This window comes from Pteropus medius, unplaced genomic scaffold (assembly GCF_902729225.1).
Source record: "Pteropus medius unplaced genomic scaffold, Ma_sr-lr_union100, whole genome shotgun sequence".
In the NCBI taxonomy this organism is placed as follows: domain Eukaryota; kingdom Metazoa; phylum Chordata; class Mammalia; order Chiroptera; family Pteropodidae; genus Pteropus; species Pteropus medius.
In genome coordinates this window covers 3,191,849-3,206,598 of record NW_024351733.1, presented here as the reverse complement: position 1 = coordinate 3,206,598, position 14,750 = coordinate 3,191,849, and the positions used below count along the sequence as shown (strand labels likewise).

At 36.7% G+C, this 14,750-nt stretch overlaps 1 protein-coding gene across 1 annotated transcript in view; it reads right to left on the bottom strand.

Moving 5' to 3' along the window:
• Positions 1-14,750, bottom strand: part of DMD (dystrophin) — a 1,897,222-nt gene that overhangs the window by 114,726 nt on the left and 1,767,746 nt on the right. The window contains 1 exon segment of the mRNA XM_039846417.1: positions 10,749-10,810. Coding sequence (XP_039702351.1) covers positions 10,749-10,810 — 62 coding nt within the window.

Here is a 14,750-nt window from a genome sequence, read left to right as displayed (position 1 = left end):
TCTTTCCTAGCAAAATCACTCTTCCTTACTCTGCTGTGTTTCATTCAATGAACATTTATTTATTCAGAGGTGACCATGTGCCAGGCACTGGTGACAAAGATAAGGAAGCTGGTTTTTGCTTTAAAGAAATTCATTAGTCTTAAGAGACTTGAGAATAAATAACTATAAACAATACAAGTACTATAATCAAATGTATGGGAACGCATCCTTTGTGTTTGAAATCTTGTGCAGACAACTTTTTTATCACTACCTCCTCTTTCCTTGTTTTTAAAAAAGGTTAGTTTCTTTTGGACCCAGTGTGCTCTTCTAGTACCTTATCTATATCACCTCAGATTCAGTAATTGCTATGGAGGCTTCTAAGGCTCTGCGTTTCTCATTCCTATATATTGGAATAGGTGGTTGGCTGCATCACCACCTGTGAGGTCTCCTGTACTTCAACCATTTGCTTTCTTGTTGGTTCTTAGGTCCATTCCCTGACCCCTTTCCCTAGGCTGCTCTTTATTACAAAGAATGGCATTTTTCGGCTCCCTTACCAATTGGCTTCCAGGTAAGGGCCAATGGGAGTCACTGGCAGAATACCAGAGGGCAGGAGGAAAGGGAGGCCAGGCTATTTTTCTATTTTTCTCTCTGGCCACTGGTTCTAGTTCCAGCTGATGGCCCTGGTTTCTAGAGCTCTGGTGATACGCCTCTTGCCATTGTCCCTCCAGCCCTAGGTATAGCAGAGGCTCCTTGGCGTCTGTTTGGCTTTGTAGCTCTTCCACCACTGGGTAATCAATTTTTGGCATTACAGTCCCTCTCTTTGAAATAACTAGAGTGGTTTCTATTTTCCACCTGGACCACGATTGATATATCACTCAAGTAAAAAATCTTAGCATCGAAAACCTTCAGCATGTAATATAAAGCTTTTTATGGTCTCATCCCTCCTCGACCTCTATTGTAGCCATTCCCTTACCCCCTCCCCTACACCATAACAGTGCCACCACCATTTGTTAAGCGTTAGCTATGTGTCAGGCCTTTTTCTGAGCATGTCACATTATTTTACAGGCTTTCCTCTTTCATTTCACTTATGAATCATTGAGCATGTTTCTCTACTGATTTGTTTTTATGACATATAGTTGATTTTGTACTTTTATTTAAATTTAAGGTCTTAAAGATATAGATAAGAGGAGAGACATAAAGTTACACACATATATATGTATTAATAGTCATCTGCATTTGTGGTTAAATTTACGGTGAGTACAGTTTTCTATTATACAAGGTATGTTATTTTAGAATAAAAATCACAGTATGAAATTTGTTGTTCTACTTTGCATTTCAAATTAAAGTAAGTGTATACTTGCCTGACGGTATGATAAATTGTGATCAGGTGAACCTTGGTACCTTGGTTAAGAGGTAACCTACTTTAGAAAAATTAAGTGGCTCCTCAAGACTTGAAGACCTAAACCTGGGTGTCCCTCACTATCTTAACTCTTGGTATCAGAACTCGAGAACCCCATAGGTTTTAGATAAGGAGGGACATGATATATGATAATAGCACTATTAATAATAAATAGTACATCATCGTAATCATCATCATTATTAATACCAATTATAACTCCTTGAGCAGTTACTATGTCAGACATTTTGTTATTTTACATAGATATCTCTAATCTCCACAACACTCCTCAAGGAAAGTAGTTTCATAACTACTCAAGAAATCAGTAAATTGGGGTTCAAAATTATTAGTGCCTTTGTCTTTGACCACAGACAATTGGTGGCTCAGTCCGAATTCAAAGCCACATCTCGCCAGCCTCAAAGTCAATAAACTATTTTGCTGGTCCATCACATTACCTCGCAACCTAATCTCATAAAGTGACAATAGTAAAGTCACAGTAAAATCAGTTTCCCATTGAATTCATCACATAATATAAAGAGTACACATACCACATTTTGTATTCTGGTTAAAAACAAACTTGTATTTGAAAAATATTACATTCTGTATATTATATTTAATTATATGGGTGGGGGAGGCATTAAAGTAGGCAGGAGGGGTCCTGCCCTTCACACCTGGCCCATTCCTACGATGGGGTGAGAGTCCATTATTGTGACCTCTAAAATAATTGCTAAAAAGGGCTGTGAAATGAGAAAGAAGATAGATCCTCTCCTTTGCCTGAACTTGTCTCAACTGGCAAAATATAAAGTCCCCCAAATAGCACTTTTTAGGTGTCCTACGATAGATGATTGGCTAAAGAAGCTATGGTACATATATACAATGGAATATTACTCAGCCATAAGAAGAGAAGAAATACTGCCATTTGCAACAACATGGATGGATGGACCTTGGGATGATCATGCTAAGCGAAATAAGCTTGAGAGAAAATGCTGAAAACCCCATGTTACCACTTATATGTGGGATATAGACCTAAAAGCAACAAATGAACAGGACGAACACACGTACGTGGACATGGACTATAGACTAGTGGTTACCAGAGGGGAGTGGGTCGGGGAGGAGGGGGGAGGTAGACAGGGTAAAGGGGGTCAAATATGTGGTGACAGAAAGAAATCTAACTATAGGCGGTGAACACACAATGCAACATATATATGCCTTACTATTGAATTATACACCTGAAAGTTACTGGATTTTATTAACCAATATTGCAATAAAAATAAATAAATTTTTAAAAAATTAAGTGCTCTAGAACACTTTTTAAAGTGTGGTGCTTCAAAAGGATAGAAACTGGCAATGTGTTAAGCAACTTTTATAGCAATATGACATCCAAATGCATGACCAGTGGATTCATTTCACAGACCAGAGTACAGGCCAGATTGAGCCTTGCTGTACTTGTGCAGTGAGTTAAATATGGCATGCATGCATACTAGCCCGTTTCAGTAGGACCACCTAAAAGTCTGTGATGTACTGTATTTAAAAAAAAAAAAAAACCTATAAGAAGCACAGCTCTAAAACTGACAGCCTCTTTAATAAACTAGAAAGCAAAATATAAAACTAATAACTTTCCCACCAAATTACTTGATAAAAAATATGTAAGTATATAAATATATGTGTGTATACATACACATATACATTCATATGTGATATATGTCCCAGTTACATAAGCTTCAATTTATGAGGGGACACATGAGTTATGCAAGGGATCAAGACTTGGTGGAGTGGCAAATTCTGAAAACATTATCATAGAATATCACCAATTCAGAAATAAGCTAATGATTCATCCACTATGTCATAAGAGTCTTTCGGAATATTTTTAGGTCAATTTTATTACTACTGTAGAGGATACGAACTTTAAAAACTCACTATCTATTTTATGTGAGTGTTCTGACTGTTCTGAATCTTTTTACAGCAAAATTGTAGCTCCCAGGAGACATGCAGAGGTAATCAGACTTGTGTGCTTAAAAAAGAAATACTAGGGATGTCTGAATAAGAGCAGACACGTTTTCAGATGCCTTTGTGTGCAAAAACTGTCTTCTGCAGACCCACCTACATAGAATTGTACACATCCAGCTCTTTTCTCACAGCTGCAGGTGTAACCTTAATGCTTCTCTTATTTAGATCATCTAAACTACAATTTGGCAGCTCTTACATTGTACACCAGTCTAAGCCTGAGAGAGTCATTTTGAGTTTCGTTCTGAAATAAGATTTGGAAGATGCAATTCAGATATATCTGACTATCAGTGTTCTTCAATTAGAAGCTTTAAATCAAGTTGTTTGAACAAGAAAAAAATATTATAATATTCCAGTAGAATGCCATAAATTTTGATTTGCAGATTATATTTCTATTTTACAAATGGAAAAATCAATTGATCCTAACTGAAGTTAAAAGAACAGATTATTTTTCTTTTTCTTTTGTAAGCAGGAGAGAAGGAAGAACATTTATAACAGTCTTAATGTCTTTTGTTTTCTATTTTGCAAATGTGAGTAAATCTTCTGTGCTAACTTTGTCAGCTAGGGAATAAAGAATGTCATTTGAGATTCCATAGCTTAATTATGCTGATAAAGCAGTTTTATAAATCATGCTACGAGTAATGGAGTAATGGAGATTCCTTTGAGAACAGTGAACTAGCAGCCATAAAATGTGTGCTCTGGACTTGGTTCCTTATCTTCTACTCATATGTCAGTATGAGTAAGTCAAAGCAAGTCTTGTGCCTTAGCCAGCTCGAGTCCAAATAGAAAGAAGGAAATAGTTGCCCCATCCACTGATATGCTAGCATTATTTTCCAAATCAAAAACAGTAAATCTACTCAAAGGGATGGCAGGACTAAAGATCTGAAACTGAAAATGACAGAAAATTCAGGTCATATACCAGCTATATACCTAATTTACAGCCACGTTAAGGATTAAATACGGTTATCTCTGAAAACTCTTTGCACACTGTAAATTGCTTTACAAATGAAAGTGCAATTATTATAAATGTGGTGATCGTAGTATTTGCACATTCCAGGCTGGTGGTGACAAAGAAAAAATGGGGATTTGGGCATGGCATTCATAACACTGAGCCCTAATCTAGCCAGAAGTTAAATTAAAACTCTGCAGACATTTGGAGATGGAAAATCACTGTCCAACCCGATGAATCAGAATCGAAGACCAAGAGAAAGCAAAGGACGAGCTCAAGGTCACACCCAAGCTGGGATCTGAATTTAGATATTCTTTCCAGTTCAAGGCATTATGCTAGTGAAAAATCAAAAGGCAGAAGTTTCAATACTTAGCAATATTTAAGGAACTAGAATAAGAGACAAGGAAAGGAATGTGCTAAATGTTGAGTAGCATAGTTGAGAACAGTTTAGTTTGCTAAATATGCTGAGATAAGCATTAGGACAAGCTCCCAACGCAAAAAGAATTCATCATCATTCAGAGTCCCACAGTTCTTAATAGTAGCGCATCCTCAGGAGGGAATACTTAATGGGATGTAGAAAGCCTATCAAAAGAAAAGAACAATAATCATTTATTCTCCTTCCCCTTGGCAAACTGAGGACAGAGGTATAGGATTTCTATGGCAGTGTTTCTAACTCTATATTGGCAGCCGCTATTATTTATTAATAATGATATTCATGTGTCTTGAAGCTCTTAGCCTCTTGACTTAACTGGGACTCAACTAGTCCTCTTAACTAAGACTACTGAAGAATCGCACCAGCCTCAAACCTATCAGACCCTAAAACTAAGCCCACATTTTAACATTCTGAAGCTCTTCTCAGGCAACAGACATGAAGCTAAGGGCCATGTGTTAATGGACTGCCTTCGAATCACAGGGTTTGAGACCACTTTTTAAGACCACTTTTAATATCATCCTTTTTAAGGGTTTTTAAGACCACTTTTCTTGAGAATTTCTAAAACATTCTTAAGTCTGTTTTTGAAAAATGAGAGTTTTTGCATCATTCGGTTAAGCATAATGGACAGTGAGTCCCAAAACAGATAAGAGGGGCCAGATCTTCCCCCAAAATGCCGGAACTAAAAAGAAAAAAAGAATGCGACAGCTGCAGGAAAAGAGGAGGACCAGTACCCCTAGAGAAAAAACTGGTGGTTAAAGGGGCTTCGATGAAGGAAAAAGAAATTGGGATATGACAGATCATACAGCACATCCAGATTTCAGTAAACGGTTTGAAATAAAGTCAGTTAACCTTCTGAAGCCTATTGACTTTCTCTTCACCTTATCCTATTTTTACCTATGTGTCTCCTCTGCAAATTACTGTTCCTTTGCTGTATTGCTGGTGTCACTAATGTAAACACTTTATACTGTAGTAGTTCAGAGAGGAACCATGGAGGGCACCACGTAAAGATTTTATTGTATTTATTAATAATATACCCACAATAAGACAGACTAAGAAATACTTTAAGTATTTTTAAGCAGCACATATTATATATGTGTGTGGGGGGGTGCTTTTAAAAATGTTTACATAAAATCTCAGTGATGAACTTAAGAACCTAGACATAAATTGTGAGAAAATGACAAGCTTTTAATCATATAATGGCACTTCACATAAATCAATACTATTAAGTATTTCAAAATAAATTCCAGAGCACATTACTAGCTAACATATACTGATTTTGTAAATGGCTTTTGGAGCTTTAAAGAGCTTTAGGTTTTAAATCACCAAGATAACCTATTGGAACAATGATCCTTCCATTACATTTGTAAGCAAACTAAAAGAAACCTGAAATTCACCTCATGAATTGAGCATATTATTACTTCTAAGAAACAATGAGAAATATGCCTTCTCAACAACAAATGGATGGCCCAGTGGGCTTGTGGGAAATATCTCAGGAGCCTCCCTACTTGATAACAGCTCTGCCTGTAAGACCTGGATAGGTGGCAGGATCTTCTCTGTTGTTTTCCCAGAATGCGCATTTTTAAAAATAGGAATGATCAAACTTTTAGGAACCCGTTTGTCTGCAGAGTCAGCCAAAGGTACTTCTTGAAAAATTATGATCACAGCAAGTTTTGGAAACATCCTGCCCCACCTTAGCCCAAAGTAAGGGAAAAACAAAATTCTTAAGACACTTTTGTCCAATACCCTAATTTTAAAGATAGGATACCAAGGCCCTCATAAAAATAGATATTGGAAACTTTGTTTTGTATATACCATTCACCCCACCACAGTGGCGGTATTCAGAGAAAAATGCTGACAGAAAACCGTTTTCGACTTATTCTTATTGATTTCTTTCTTGTGGAAACAAGACAATGCTTCTGCCAAACTGTTAATGTTGCGTAAAAAATTTTCTGGAGACTTTCCAATGCTGAAATTCCTAATGACTGTCAGGTCGTCATTGTAAACATTTAAATGATTTCTTTACTATATGCCTTGTTTTCTGTTTGTTTGGAGCCTGACAATTTTTTCCCTTATAACTCGGAATTTTTTGAATGGGTACACGGCCTAAAAATAAGGTGAAAAGACAAGTATTTTTTAACATTTGATAAAAGCTCACACACACACAATGTTTTAGATCTGTTGAGAATAACCTGAAATATTCTTTTACATTTTTTTTATTCAAAACAATTAGACGTCTTCTCTACCATTAAAAAATTTTAAGTTTGCATTTTTGTGAACAGACATATTTAGAGAGTAACAAAGCATGAGATCTCCTTGTGTTTAAATTTATCTGATAAATCTAAGGAAATCAGGGTAAACATAAATTGTGTGTGTGTGTGTGTGTGTGTATGCGTGTGTGTGTCATTTCTGCTTTTCTGTCAGAGGTGCTCATTGGTTAATCAATTATAGCTGTAGGGACACTGAGGAATGAGGGTAGGGAGTTTTGACAAAGAATTTTTTTGTTAAATATGTAATTATAAATAATATAAATACATGTAGCAAATCAGGAAAAGAATGAAAAAAAATCACCTGGAATCCTATTATAACCAGAGATCTCCAACATTAATATTTCAAGTAATATTTCCATCAGTTAATGCTCAAATGCTATTTTTTCAGTCCTTACAAAGTATTTTTGGCTTATAATACTACAGTGTTCAGACCATGGGTTGAGGGAGGAATATCTGAATGCTTCTGGAGGCAAGGCAGGTAACAGAGTATGGTGAACAGGTTGGGAATTTTGACAAAATAGAGAGTGAAAACCTCCTCAGAAGTGGGTACATTTAGGAATGTGTAATATTTCCTGCGTATTGTGAACCACTGCAGCCTCTACAGTAGAAACATGTCTGAAGTGCGGGTGGGAATAAGCGATGTGTTGGTATTTTCAACATGTCACCACAGACAAGAGGTTCAGGTTCTATTAGGAGAAGGACCTAAGGATGGTCTAAAACATTTAACACACCAGACGACACCAGGTTTCCATGATACCTCTCATGAGTTGAGTGTAGTTGAAGGCTTCCAATCATTTCATCCATCTTTTTAAAAAAATATAAGCCAATATTTTAAAATAGAAAAGAAATAAAAGGTTTCTTTTCAGTGTGTTATGCTTATATTCCAACTTTGAAACACTATAATTGGGGGTAGGAAGGGCAGTCATGGTACTTAATCTTGTAGATGATCTGAGGGATGGAAACACGTTAACAATAATTCCATGTGTTCCTGGCAATAGTGGAGGGAGGAGTGTCTCCTGTCTAGGAACCCAACATACTAGTTCTAGAAATACCATTCAAGTAACTGTCTATCCATAGGTAAAAAAAAAACAAAAAACAAAAAACAAAAAACAAAACAAAACTGTCCATTTGTACATATTTGTAGCAGGTGCACAGTAACCTATATGGACATTAAAAATTGTATTAGTAAGTTAACAAAAAATCAAAGTGAAAACATTCAGAGACCAGAGCAAACCCCAGTGTAGGCCCATAGAGCCAGGGAGCCCTGATAAATGGTTTCTCTGTACCTGACTTCACTACCCTGTGAAATATGGCAGTGGATATCATCCACCATGCATGACCGTTGCTGACACGTCACATGTGCAGCACATACAATCGATTCTCAATAAATGTAAGACGTTATTTGACGAGTCATCATTAAATAAAAGTTAGCCCAAGAATATCTGATTGTAAGAAAAATACTAGCAGATTAGTTCTGAAAGCCGAAAACCAAATTTCAGCATCGAGTTCATTTCCAAAATGTTTATTTATTAGGATAGCAAAAACTGGAATTTCAAAGGGGGATGGGAATTGAACGCATACTTATGATGGCTGCATTTTATTATATGTAAGTTACTTCAATAAAATTGATTTCATCCAAAAAAGTCTGTGAATGAGCTCTAAATTCCCCTGAAACTGTAAAATTCCATTATCTTCCAAAGTCAGGTGATGTGTCCAAGGTTACAAATCATGCCGGAATACCAGCTTTGAGTTTACCACCACACTTGACCTACTGAGAAAACTTTAGAAATATGATGAAAGTGTATTTAATCTCTGTTGAGGATACAAACACACCTATTCATTGATAGTTCATAATTCACTTTTTATCATCACTATTTGTGATTTCTCAAAAAGTAAGCTGGTAGAGAATGCAAGGCAATGAAATGGAAACGTGGCCATAGTATATTAACTTTAGGTGAAAAAAAGTTGATTATACAACTGAATGATTCAACTTTTGTAAAAACATACGTATGAAAAGAAATTTTTGAAGGTGCCTACTAGATTATTAACATCAGTTAACTCTGAGAGGTGGGTTATAGATGATTTGTTTTTTCTTCTTCGTTTGTTAGCTTGTCTATATTTTTAAATGAAAAAAGTGAACAAGTATTAATTCTACAGTAATTTTAAAATAAATTAAAATATTACAACTAGAGATCATTGTGATTAGAGTGGAAATTACAAGTGGTCTGAGTTTGTGTAAACTAGAGGTTATAAAATCAGGAGATCCACAGACAAGTTTAAATTAGCTCTTTATTGACAGATTTCTAGTTTCTCTTGAAAAGTCTTAAGGCCTGAGAGCGCTGGACTAACACAGCCACTGCCCACTTCGGATGAACTCTTCATTCTCCAATTTGCCAAAATATAAGCATTCGAGTTTTCCACCTGTGGTCTAAACAGTGCAGCATTATAAGCCAGGAAAATTCCACAGGGGTTGAAACACAGCACTTGAAATTTAGCTGATCTCAATTTTCTTTAAATTTTAAAAAGTGTATTTGTGTACGTATGTGCATGCGTACACATACACTAACTGCTCGACTGCTAGACTGAAATGGCAAAATATTACTTGGAATGTACTAGATACATCCGGCTAGTAGAATTATGTGACTTTTCTTTTTCATGCTTTTATTTGTGTTTTTCAGATTTTCTAGAAGGAATAAATCATTTATAAGTAGAAAAAGTTTAGGAAAACCATTTTTTTTGGCTAATATCTCCTACCCCATTTCTCAATCTCTATAGATGCAATACATGAACCAATGAGAATCTATGACAGAAAGACAGTAATAGCTACAAACAGACAGACAAACACGCATACATACGCAGAATTTATGTTTAAGCACCCTGATTCCCGTGGGCTTTGTCATGCAACTTTAAACCCGAACAGTTCCCTTCATGCATTTTTATCTGTAAATATGTCCATTCGCAAAACAGCAGACTTAAAAAATGTTTAGTAGAGAAGACATGACTATTTCTTTTTACTAAGAACAACTACAACTAGTTATGACGTAACAGAATTCATTTCAGATTATTTCTGATTAAACTAAATTGGTATAGAGTGGACTTCTATCAAGCATGAAAAAAATTGGTGTTTTCCTCTTATTTAGAGGCTGTGTATCTCTTCAAAAAAGTCCAAGTTTTGAGGGGAAAAAGAACTGTCAGGCTCTCAAACAAATACCAAACAAGCCATAGGAAAGAAATCATTTAAATGTTCACACTGATGACCTGGCTGGCTTAGGAATTATAAGCACTGGAAAGACTGCAGAAAATTCCTTTACACAAGTGGTTTGGCAAAGCATTGTCTTGGTTTCGCAAGGAAGAAATCAGTAAGAGCAAACTTGAAACAGTTTTCCTTCTCGGTGGGTGGCGGGCGGGGCGGGGGGGGGGTTGTCATAAACTGCAAGTATTTTTTTTCCACTCTTTTAGGCATCAAAGAAAATTACAAAGACCTTTTGGCCCTGTCATGTATACTGAAGTTTTAGAAATCAATGAAATTCTAAAATTTATTTTTAAGGAACTTCTGAAAAAAAGAAAGCCGATCGTCAGTTTGGGACGGAAAGGAGTTGTTTTCACCTTTTAAGCATCTAGTGATATATTAAGACAACAAATGACTTGCATGCTACAAACTACTTTATGATAAAAAGTCCTCTGTCATTTAACTAGCAAGAAACATGGCCATATCCTTACCTAAAGACTGGTAGAGCTCTGTCATTTTAGGATGGTCCCAGCAAGTTGTTTGGGTCTCGTGGCTAAAACATAAAATACAAAAAGAGACTTTAGAATTTATAATGGGTAGTAGAGAAAAGGAGGGAAACAAAAGCCTGCTTTGCTTTTTAATCAGTTGGCATCTTTACTTCAAAGGACTTTCATTGTGTAATGCAGAATGTTTATCTTACAAGCAGAGAAGCCCCTACCTTTGCTTTCAAAGGTAAAGGCAATACGAACGTTATTTAGTAACCAGAGTTTGTTTTTCTTATGCACCCACAAGCCAGTTGAACTACTGTTATAATAAAATGACCTCGTTACGTAATTAATAATAGAAAATCAGGGTTTCTTCACCTGTCCAATGCAGAACATTCAGAAAGGACACTGACAAGTGTTATTCAATTCTGTCAAAGCAATACTGGACATTAGTTCAATACATAAACCACCTCACTTCTCATTTGCTTTTACTGCCCCTGACGTTTTTCTATTACTCCTTTTCCATATCCAGATCTCCTATCCATGATAGCTGTATTTCATTTCAGCTCAAGGTATATCCATTGCCCAACTAACATATCATACCTTCCCTCATCCTATTACTTGTCGAATGTCTTTTTAAATAGGTACTCTACACACCACTGCACCTTTTCCTACATTTACTTGGGCCTGAATGAAGCATTCACAGCTCTCTTCCATTTCTTGGAGTTTAGCAAAGTGTGGTTGCCGGCTATCGGCTCCTGCCACAAAAAGAACAAAACACCCTTGTTCCTATTCCAATTACATGAATAAACCCGGGAGAGATAACTACATATACTTTTCCTTACTTTGGCCCATCTACATAAATCACCATAGCATCATATTTCCACTTTTCGGGGATTACATGACGGGCTTCGATACAGTAAAACACAGCCCTGAATGATTATTTTGGTACTCATACTCAGAGCCTAGTCATCATCTTTGGGGGAAGGGTGAGGAAGGAGAGGGGAGAAATAGCTTAAATGTAGACACTTCAAGGGGAGCAGACAGCACAGAGGCCACACAGAGAAAGGAGTTTGGGGAGGCAACAATGTCAAGTAATCTCAGCATAAGTTTCAAATCCTAGGACTGGATTCTGACTCTGCGCCCTACTAGCTGTGAAATTTGGGGCAAGCGTGCTCGCCTGGGGGAGTTAAGGGATTAGTTGATATAGGTTAGGTGACTGGCACCTGGTCGGTTTATTATGTGATCCTCACCAGTGCCCACTAAAAGCAAAACTTTTATTTATTGATTAAAATATAAGTATGTCAGCCAAGCCTAAGACCCTTTGTAGAGAGCAAAAACAACACTCAATGTGATTTACCTCTGTTTTAAAAAAATAAACACAAAAGAGAAACATTTATTGTTGTTTGATAAATACGATGTGATCGTAATGTCACAAAAACATGTGGACATTCCCTAAACTGTACAATTTCAAAGACCATCCCTCAGATATTTCCCATTTGGTGATTAAACAGTAAAGGCTACTGAAAGAAATTTACAAGATAATGTTTACTAGCAAAGGGCTATTTCAGTCTCATCCAAACATGCTCATTTCTGCTTTACTTTTCCACAGAGACAATTCCACAGAGACAATTCACATTTGAGGAATGCAACAGGGGCTTCTCAGGCATTGGAATGTACTAGAGTGATGTCCAAGTCTTTAAAGAACAAGAAGAGCAGAAGACGCGGTCCATGCTTTAGGGGGTTTTAGGAAGCCCCATGACCAAGCTGGTTTCTGATCTAGAGAAGGGGTGGGCGGGCCAGGTACTTTATATGCACAGCACAAGGAGGCTGCAGCTTGCAGCTTCATGGAAAAAGTGTTGCTTGTTCTCAAGCGTTTTTTAGCTTGGAAAGTGACTGTGTACCAATTGCGTACACAAGTGCCCAGCAAGGAAAGGTTACCTTCTACTGAGACCACCCTGCATTTAAGTCTCTGCCATTTACAAAGGCCATGTATATGCAAGCACCAGGGAGGGAGGAAGGGAGAAGGGGGAGAAAGCACATATGTGCACACGTACAGGCCTTTATTACACACACTATGTAATAATAGCGTTCCATCTCCACGACACATGGGAGGACTGTAGCATCTTCAATGGATGGGCAGAAAAACGTCTGATTCAGCTGATAAACCTAACCAGGCAAAGAGAACCACTCCGAAAAGCCACCATCCAATGGACTTCAAATCCGAGGAACTTGGGCAAGAAATAACTTGCAGCAAATGCAATTCGAAAAGAAAAGAGAAACTCGCATTCAAGTGACAGGAGAATCCCACATTGAGGGAATGAGAGCTTCATGTAGCTCCCTCTTTCTAAAAAAATTAAAAAAACAAAACAAAACAAAACAAACAAAAAATTCTCACGACTGTTGATATCCTTATATTTCTACTTTTAAGGAATTTATTCCAGTGGTTAAAAATTATGAGAAGGATTTTAGAAAAAAAATAGAAGAAATTCTAAGTCCTGACTTCTATCCCCTGCTTCCTGTGTTACCAGATACTAGTCCTTTCTAGGTATTCATTGTCCCAAGTACCTATGATTCTGGGGGACTTGAATAACCTAGATAAATGACCTCAAACCAACCCAAAAGCCAATCTTCCTTTACCTTCTTCCCCTCCAACACAAAAACCTTTTATTTTTAAGCCATGCAAAGTAACTAGGAAAACAGATTTATATTTCACCTTTGCAGTCTTAGTTTCATTTCAATTGCAAACCAGTATCAAGCAAAAGAAGTGAGCACAAGTGGAAAGAAAATAAAGGGTGTGACTAAGCCTCAAAACTAGGAAAAAAATCTTTTAATCATTTAATGCTAAAAACGACTGGCAACATTGCTGAAATGACTTCAGATTTTTTGATAACTGTATGATGAAACAAATATTCACTTCATTGTATGTGGGTATTTTCAATCTGTGGTGAAGTCAAAGCCCTAGTGAGACATTATTTAACCCCCCCAAATAGACAGGAAAGATGAATATGAACAGGATGAATCGCTAAACATAAATCTGCATAACTGATATCTACATCCTACCTTACAGGACAAACCGTTTATTTTGTTGTTTGTGACCAATATAGATTTTACAGCTCTATTTATTACTCTATCTTCAAAAACAGTAGAGAATTCTCAGTAACTCCATGAGAAGCAGCTTGGGTTTACCTGGAATATACAGACAATGCTGTGCTGGGGAGGTGGTGGTGGAAGGGTGGGTGGTACTATTTTTGGTAACTGTCTCTTTTTTGCACTTCATTTTTCATATCGGAAACTCACTCCCCATGTACCATGCCCAACCAAAAAAGAAATTCTGAAACCTGTTCACACGTTAGTGGGTACATCTTTGGATCAAAATTCTGCACGTACATTAACACAGAGAACAGCTTCGTAAATAATCCTTAAAACACTCTTTCAATCTTTAAAATATGTTACTGATTTTGACCCTGCTGGTTCCAAAGTCTGGCATCATATAAGCCTCTCCAAACAGCCTTCAAACTCTGATTCCCTCCCCTCTTTTTTTTTAAAGTGTACAAACTACAATTTGTAAATCTCTTCTTTTCCCTTTTAGTTGAGGGCCTGACAGGAAGCTGATACAAATTAAAATAACAAAAGATCCCGGCAACATCAACTTGTCAATAATAAGAAATTAAAGCATTACTCTACTGAGTCTAGGGCTGACCTAATTTCCTACCATACAATTTAAATTTTCTCTCACCTTCTTTAGTTTCAAGTAGTGTGCAAGGTTATTATAACCGCCTCAGAGCTGTTCCTGCTGTCAGTGCTGGAATAATCAGACTTATTGAAATTGCTTTTTTAGTTTCTTAAAAACAAACATTAAACACTTATAGAAAGTAACAAATTTCTACGCTCTTGCCGGGAAAATGGCAGTTGCCTAATTAAAATAAGATTTCTTCTGCCACCAGTGTTATTTGGTACTGAAAATATTCCAAACAGTTGCCTAAAAAAAAAAAAAAAAAAAAAAAA